Here is a 9,289-nt window from a genome sequence, read left to right as displayed (position 1 = left end):
GAGAATTATAAATACATACTTATTAATTTATACTTTATAGTGCTGTAAAACACTACACAGCACGGTTAAAAATTATGAACAATATACTATAAATAGAATTTATGGAGTGAATTGAAATGAAATACAAGTATTAATAATATTTTTAAATAACAGCGTCTTTTATAATAATTTGGTGTACGATGACGCATAAACTATATTAGTATCTTACTTTTCCTCTGAAAATTATTAAATTTAGATTAAAAATTACATTAAATTTATCTTTTCGAAATCTTTTTAATAAAAGATTTTTGTATTCACGTATTGGGAAGAATGATGATATCATATCTTGTTGATTTCAATTATTTAAGATTGAAATTCTCAAAGATTGTGTAATCTCTGAAATCGCTCAAATATACAAATAAGTTATGTTACAAAAATATATATAAAATTTAATAGTAGTTATGTTTATTTACCATATATATTCAGTGTTATAGGCAATAAATAAATACATTTATATAATTAAGATCTTTTAAATTTCATTGAATCTGGCGCTCTCTTTCTTTTTATTCAGCAATAAACGTTGCAGTTTAGCCATTAAAGTACTTGACTTAGCCACCTAAAAAACTGTTTCAAATAATAAAATTATGATTTATTTGAATTTAGAATTACAATTCTTTCACACATACAACTACTATGAAAAGGACTTTAAAATTCCTGAGTATACTAAGCCATTTAACTGGTTAAATACAAAGTAATAAGTTAAATCGCATATTTCCGGTTATTTCGAAACATATTTTTTATGCAATTATTGTTTTGAATAAAACTGTTAAATAAAACAATTGTTTTTAATATATTAAATATATATTTAATATAATATATTTAATATATATACGAGAGCGGTTTTATAAGTCAGTGACTTTTTGAATAAAACAAATTTTTTTCGGCAAATAAACATTTTATTTTTCTACATAATCACCTTTTAGCTCGATACATTTAGTCCAGTGATTTTTTAATTTTCTTATTCCCTCCAAATAATAGGTTTTCTCAAAGCTCTTAAAATACGCGTTTGTTTCGGTAATGACTTCTTCATTCGACTCAAATCTCTTACCGCCCAGCCATTTCTTCAGGTTTGCAAACAGAAAATATTTGCAGGGGGCTAAATCTGGGGAATATGTTAGATGGGGTAGCAGGTCGTATCCCAATTCATGGATTTGGGATCGTAATGCTTAATCAGCACACGAAATTCACTTTTTTCCATTTTCGTAAAAATCACGAGGTTGTCTGCTTTGAACGGCTATGAAACACCAACTGAACGACATACATTGTGACCGAAAAGTTTCCGGTCATAAATAAATAAAACGCAAAATTCTTAATCTTCATCAATATTTATTTTATCTCCTTCAAAATATGCTCCATTAGAAGCAATACACAAATGCCAACGTTTCTTCCAATCATCAAAACATTTTTTATAGGCGCTTTCCGGTATGGCTTTGAGTTCCCTCTGCGAATTCTGTTTTACGTCTTCTATGGATTCAAAACGCGTTCCTCTGAGTGGTAATTTGAGGTTGGGAAACAGGAAAAAGTCACACGGTGCAAGATCAGGTGAATACGGTGGCTGTTCGATGGTATTTATTGAATGTTTGGCCTTAAAATCGTTGATAATGTTGAACAAATTGAGGTGAATCGGAACAAGCCGGGCGTTGACACGTCGCATACACAAATTGTCCACCAAAATCAAACGAGCCATCTCACGACCGATGCCTAGCTCTCGTGCTATCTCTCTAACACTCACATGAGGATTTTTGAACACGATTTCCTTTGCCTTTTCAATGTTTTCGTCGGTGGTAGAGGTCGAAGGTCGTCCAGAACGCGGCATGTCTTCGACGGTCGTACGACAGTCCTGAAAGGCTTTGTACCACTCATAAACTTGAGTTTTCGATAAAACTGATTCCCCATAAGCCTTTTGTAGCATTCGCAACGATTCTGCACACGAAATTTCGTTCGAAAAACAAAATTTGATGCAAACTCTTTGTTCAATATTTTTTTCCATTGTTTTTTTCGCAACGCACTACTGAGGTGAACTGGTTTCACAAGCTGCCGTAAACGAACTGTCTGACAGATCGCGCTCATTTTTGGCATAGTAATTAAGGACAGTGCTGCCAAACTACATAAACTTAAAATATCGAAAAATATACAGCGCGCGAATTTTAAATGAGAACCTCCGAAAACCTTTCGGTCACAATGTAGCTTGCTCAGAATTAGAAAGGTGCCCACTGGTAGATTATAGCTGATGGCACCATTGTTGCATTTGTAGTAACTGCGCGAGAAATTCAAAAAGTCACCGACTTATCAAACCGCCCTCGTAGCAAATATATATATAAATATATTAATATATTTAATTATCTTTGGAGAAAGCTAACTTTAAGTCAGCAATAGCTAGACAATAACCCCTTTTTATACTTTTTCAATTTGGTTTGATATTTATTCCCACAAACGGGAAATCTTTTCATTTGTTGAGACTTTAAAGCATGCTTTTCGTAACAACTTGAGTTTTTAGCTTGCTAAATTTGTTACAAAGGTATTTCACTCTTACACACAATCTTCTAAGCACTTATTATCCCAGCCATATATTAACAATTTATTCTATATTCACAAGAACGAGCACGATCTTCTCAATTTTTCTACTATTACTTTAAATAAGAAAATAGTCACTTAACTAGGACTAAAGTTCTCACCTGATCGGCATACCAAAGTTGACCCGTGCTTTCATCTAGTCGACCTATTGTTGATACAGCCCAATGAACAAATGCTTCTGGATCTGGAGTGAATAATTTAGAATCCTTTAAAATAGCATTACAGATTTGTATAGTTTTTGTAGGCACCAAACATGGTAATACGTGTTGCACATGAACTTTAAAACGGCGAGATTCCTGTTGTAAGGCCAAAGTTAATTTTCGATTATAGATCTTTGTGATATCATAAAGTGCGCTAAAAGGAGTACTATAAATCTCCAAACAGGAAGATATATTGACAATAGCTGCTTTACTGTTAGTGCAATACATGCGCTGTAAGAAATAACGTGACAATTCTGTTACCGCTTCAATATTAGTATTCAGTATAACTGTTAGTTCTTCTCTGGTAAGAGAACACATATTTCCAACATCATAAACTGCCACTCCAAAGGCGTTCACTTTAAACAATATAAAAAATCTACGTCATACAGACCTCTGTAATTTTTGTTCATATATACTACCAAATAATCCGATTGGAATTGTGTCCAGAACTTGCTCGATATTTTTGAATGTTTCCAATCCTTTTGAGAAATCAGCTACTATAATTCTTACTTGCACTTTGAATTCTTCTTCTAGTAATATAATAAAGAAGTAAATGACAATTCAGTGTTTGTTCATATTAATGCAAACCTATATCAGCTGCTAGTATTTTTAGTTTGGATTCCATTTTTGAGATAAGCACTACATTAAATCCATTGCAAGCCAGTTCTTTAGCATATAGTTTACCGATACCATTTGTGGAACCGGTAATTACTTAACTCCAAAACAAAATTATAGTTTTAATCTGATGAAGAACACATTTCTTCTTACCTGCCCATTTACCGTATCTATCAGTAAGACCTTCAAGTGTATGTCCTAGAAATTTTTCTTTTATAATGTCGCGTATTAATTTGTATATAGGTTTTAGATTTATAGACAAATAACGATAAAGTGCATAAACACCTATTAAAAATATAACTTTTGCAAGATAACTAAGCATTGTTCCCTTCAGCAACTACAAGTTCAGATATAAATGCATCTATACTTCGAGTTAAGCTTTCCAGTAAACTTATAGTTTGCTTATAAATTTAAAAAACAAAATCTATTATAGATATCATGATAGATACTTTTTATCATAAATAATAATTAGTTTGTTAAAATTACGATATAATTAATTTATTGTCATTTATTATTAGTGAATATTACTGTCTTATTACTGTCTTACTATATAAATACATTTGAAAATAAAATGTTAGTTATTTTATTTTTTTCCAGTTATTAGTTTTTACTATGTTTTTTTTTTACTTTCTATAGCTATTATTATAGTTACTTTAAGTACTATATCTCTTTAGTTAGGTGTAAGACTTTACTGTTGATTTAAGTAATAGATATTAATTACATTCTTCAATAGTCTAACTCTGTTTAATTTAATAATGAATGTAATTACATAGAACGTTGAAATTGCAGAGCATAAATTTAGCTGGAAAACTGGATTTTAAATTATTTTCAATCTTATTTAAAAAACTTGTCAATCATGTGATTGTAAAAATCAAGTTTCAAAGTTTGTGTCACACCTTTATTATTTTTAAAAATATGCGGAACTATTACTCCTCTAGATGAAGTACCACACATCATATAATAATTTATTCTGGAGGCAATAGTGTTCCGACAGATAATTGCTTCACTGTCTCACATGCACAATATTGTTGATATATTCATATTGTAAAATGTATTTCAAAATCTATCTACTACGAATCACTACTTTTGTAGCATAAGTGATGTGACAGAAAAAGTGCTGTCAAATCTAAACCACAAAATAAACAACTTCTCACATAAACGAAAATACATAAGTTGAAAGCAAGGTGGTAACCTATAAGATTTCCATCAGAACAAAACATGGGTAAACTTATACAAAACAACTCAGATACACAATATCAGATCACAGCAAAACTGTATTATGTCTAAAATGACCTTTTTACGCATTATAACAGAATATATGCTTATTCATGATCTCGTATAACACGTTCGGTAAAAGTACAGTTTTAAAAGTATAGTTCGAAAAGAGAAGTTCGAGAAGTATATTTCGAAAAGTATATTTCTAAAGGTATAGTTCGAAAAGAAAAGTTCGAAAAGAGAAGTTCGAAAAGTATGTTTCGAAAAGTATATTTCCAAAAGTATGTTTCTAAAAGTATAGTTCGAAAAGTATAGTAACAGTGCAGAGCGGCTTTAACAACATACATTTCGAGTACTTGTATTTTGTGTTTGGCACTTCACACAATGTTACCATGTTAGATCGTACTCAATTGGTGTATTTATAGGGCTTTATTACTTATATAAACATACTGTAAATAAAATATTACCCAAATAAAAAAAAAATATCATTTGCCCAGACGTCGATATTGCCAGTTGTTTTATTATATTGCATCTGCTTCTCAAGTACAATAATAATAACCAATACCTTTATAAATGCAGTTTCTGTGATTCGATTTCCTCATCTAACCGTCTTGTTAGACGTTTGGTCAGATATACCGCAAATGTCACTATTGTTAACAATATATCAGAAAAGTGCAAAAACAAGAAGTTTGGCGAGAAATAATGTCAATTTGCTGAAGTTCCTCCGTCCAGCTCATTGCCTGAAACGCCCAGTAAGTTATATACTAAGAGTATGGTACTCTAATAAATGCCTCGTAGAATCTGTCAAAATGAGAGCTTGGATGAAATTATTTTGAACATTAACACACCGTTCGGTTCTCTTACAGACACGTTTAAATTATTGAGTGACAACGCCGATTAGCGCGGTGCAAGTTATCATTTTTGAATGTCATGCAAGTTGCGCTCTCTCTTACTCACACTCAAGAGTTGTCATTCAAGCAAAATTTTTAAAGAATAAGATTGTTTACGCACACTGTAAGTGTGTTAGTGCAACCATGCAAAAATATGCTCTTGAATGACGAATGCAAGTTTTTGGGTGATAGACTATCATTCACAACATGTTAGCGAGAAGCTGAATGATGTGCTCACTAAAATTTTGGTGAGCACGCTAACATGTTACTTGCGTGTCATTCAAAGTGTCATTTTTAAATTTTCTCTCTTGTATGACATTCAAAAATGATAGTCTGCACCGCGCTTTTGGTTTATATGAAACCTACATATATAACATCAATGAAGGAATTGCCATAATAATAATATTAATAAAAAATAACATAAATTACTGTTTTAATTATAATTAATTAATGTTATTTTTATTAATAACACTAGTTTTTATATATTAAATAAATCAAATATAATAAACAATTTGAAAAATGATATAAAGTCATTTTAGTATATAAATTTAATCAAATCAAATTAAAACTTTAATTTAAACTGTTTAAATATAATATATATATTTTTTAAATATATATTATATGTTTATAATATATATATATTTTTTTCTTTATTATAAAAAATAAAATTGTATCCTTTAAGTACGAGTATATGTTGTAATAATGAGAATATACAAAGTGAAATACATACATCCATTTGTATCCAGTTTGGTAACCGCTGCAAATATAAAATTACAAAAAATTTAATTAGAAAAGTCAAATGGAAAACCAGAGAACTACCGACAACCATAGCGATACCAGGAACGTGATATCAGCGCTAAGTGTGTAAACTTCATTACTGCGGACTAACTAATTAATGATAATTAAATGTGAATACTCGTACAAAGGAAATGTGTATTGAATGTGACAGAAAGCGATGTATTTTGCAGTGTACGAAATGGAATTTCTACAAAATTTTTACAAAAATACGTGAAGAAAATGGCAAAGCATATTCAATTCCAGTATTCTAGCGAGGATAATGGAACTGCGAAGTGCACGAAAGGCCTGAAGTTATTGCTTCCATTTTAATAATTGTTTTTTTTTTATGATAACGCATTTCTGAAGAAAAAATTCGACAGCACAAAAATAAAATAATTCATTTCTGTATACATAATCACTTCGATTATAATAAAAATATTGATATTATTAAAAATATTCAAAAATTGTTTGAATTATATCAAAGCTTGATAATATTAAAACTTATATATATTATTTTATTGCTATTGTATTTGAATATATTGTGTCATTTATATCATTTCTCGCTATTTCGTTATTTATACTTCAGAAAAAGTTTAGCTATTCCAAAATTAAAGTTCTTGATCATAGGGTTTAGTATTTATAAAATATTTTTAATTTTATGTAATATATGTTTAGTAACACTAATTAAAAGTAAAGCCGAAGCTATATAATTTTTTTTATCTTTTTATCACTAATAAAAGTATCTTTAATGAATTTTTGTGGTTCCTGCAAGTTTTATACAATTTAAAATTTTTGGTTGTAATATAGTGTCATCAAAAATGACCTTTTTTAATTTTTAGCTTTCTTCTCTGCACTTATTCAGTTTCATCTGACATATTGCCATACAAAATTTACCAAAAAAACATATATATGTATATCTAGCTTATTTAGCTGTGTCATAGTTAACACAAATGTTATTGGCTATGCAACCAATACACAAAAATAGATAAAAAACGGGATAGATAAAAACGGGAATCATTTTGAAATTATTTCTATTTTTCAATCTCACCTCTTTTCAATGTGTTATAATGCAAATCTATTATATGGGTTTATGGCTATTAGGAGAGGATAAATTCTTGCAATTAATTTAGGTTATTTAGACTTTGAAGTGGTGACCGTGTAGATAAAGTCCATTAAAATTCAAATCTTGGCACAGGCCAATCTTGTGGTTTGTTCATATATAGACTAGAGGTCAGCGTACCAGCAGTGCCGAAAAGGCAATGACTTTCAAACTAGATAAGACAATTCTATAAACTTGGCTAAGTATCTAATTTGACAGAATGACAGCTCAGTCAAGTCGATAAGAAAAGGGGCAACAAAGTTTTCAGATCTTCACCTGGTTGAACATGAATACAGACACATGAGTTGTCAGAGAGCTTTAGAACATCATAATATCACATATCAGATTAATGAAGTCTCAGTGACACATATGAAGTGGTGATATATATAAATCTTAAGTGTGTCGACTGTTACGTAGGTAATAGACCATATAAAACTTTATCTCTGCAAATGAAAGATATTAACAATACAGTATTAAATTGTCTAAAATTAATAATAATTTTATGTAGTTCAAGAAAGCAAATATTAGAGCAACAGGACATTTAGAAAACAAATATGAACACAAATTAAAAAATAAGCTGTACTAATAAGTGAACTACAAGAAGGCTCACTACATATGACTTATGAGAAGTAAAAATTCTACTGATACTGATTCCATAACTCAAACAAACTACAACAGGTATTAAAGTTATTAAGATGCAACAGCCATTACTTCTTACACGATACTACTAACTCAAGCTAAAATTGTACTAAAAATATTGTGTATAAAAATTGGATTAGGAAAAAAATTTATAAAAATACACATATTAGGTATTTCCTACCCACAATAATCTAATATTTCATTTTATAAATGCTACTCACATCTCATAAAAACTAACAAACAAAAAAAGAAAAACCTGAAAACGTGCAAATAAAATTTTGCACAGCAATGCGCGTATATTTTTTTGTTACCCAAAAATATGCAAAGAAAAATTTGTATAAAGAATGAACTGAAATTTATTAAATTCCTTCGAAGACTTGAAGGAAGAAATATTCCAAATAGTAAAAAAAGAACTCTGTTTCCTCTCGTCTGCTATAAATATAAGCGTACGCCTTGCCTGTCAACATCTACTAACCCGCGTCGTCATAAAATGGCAAGTTCCTTTCAATGATATTAAAGAAACGCTCGTGCTTGCTAGACTTCTTCGTAGACTCCTTTAACTTTCATGCAAAATAATGCGAAATTTTTGCTTTTTGCGAGTATCGTAAAAATTATTAGATGTCATCAATGAAAGTGCAGACAAACTGTGCTTGTGAAAGTGCCAATTTAGAGCTTTTTATTTTTATTTTGCTTCTCTCCGACTTAATTTCGTACAATTTGTCATTTGTGCTTATTTAATGTCTGTTGTCCTTTGGCATGAAAACCTTTCATTTGCCTAATGAACAGCTATTGTAACAGTTTATAGCAACAACAATGCGGACATTTCAAATGCCTATCATTGGATGTATGGTACTGAATTACATTCCGATTTTACGATTCGCGAACTGAGCTTAAGTTGTACCAATGAAGTCATTAAAGCAAAGAGATAGAACCAGCTGAGAATCGAAGAATTTGACAATTTGTAAGTTATTTTAATTTTGCAAATGGAATTCGCACTGTATATTAGAAATGTGTTCAATTTAAGGTTGATTTATATGCAAGACATTATCTGTTCTTTTTTAAGTGGCGGTTAACTATGGAATCATTAAAGTCTAATTGTGCATTCCATGGAAATGTGTCTATTGCGTACAAAAGCTATTAGCAAAAGCATAATAATTTATTGCTTTTGGTACTAAAATCCTTTTCGTATAATTACAATATTATTTATCTTTTGCTTTGTATAATTCTACAAATATTTTTTT

At 30.0% G+C, this 9,289-nt stretch overlaps 1 protein-coding gene across 1 annotated transcript; it reads right to left on the bottom strand.

Moving 5' to 3' along the window:
- Window positions 1-525: 525 nt before the first annotated feature.
- On the bottom strand, window positions 526-3,750 carry LOC119674444 (inactive hydroxysteroid dehydrogenase-like protein 1). Its single transcript, XM_038085583.1, has 5 exons — window positions 3,582-3,750; window positions 3,402-3,524; window positions 3,233-3,343; window positions 2,715-3,169; window positions 526-603 (listed from the first exon to the last, which is right to left on the bottom strand). The coding sequence occupies exons 1-5, from the start codon at window positions 3,748-3,750 to the stop codon at window positions 574-576; spliced, it is 888 nt and encodes a 295-aa protein (XP_037941511.1). The 3' UTR covers window positions 526-573.
- Window positions 3,751-9,289: the final 5,539 nt, after the last annotated feature.

The sequence above is a fragment of the Teleopsis dalmanni genome, chromosome 2 (assembly GCF_002237135.1).
Source record: "Teleopsis dalmanni isolate 2A chromosome 2, ASM223713v2, whole genome shotgun sequence".
NCBI lineage: Eukaryota > Metazoa > Arthropoda > Insecta > Diptera > Diopsidae > Teleopsis > Teleopsis dalmanni.
Note: the sequence above shows the minus strand (reverse complement) of the source record. Positions and strands in the feature narration are given on the sequence as shown.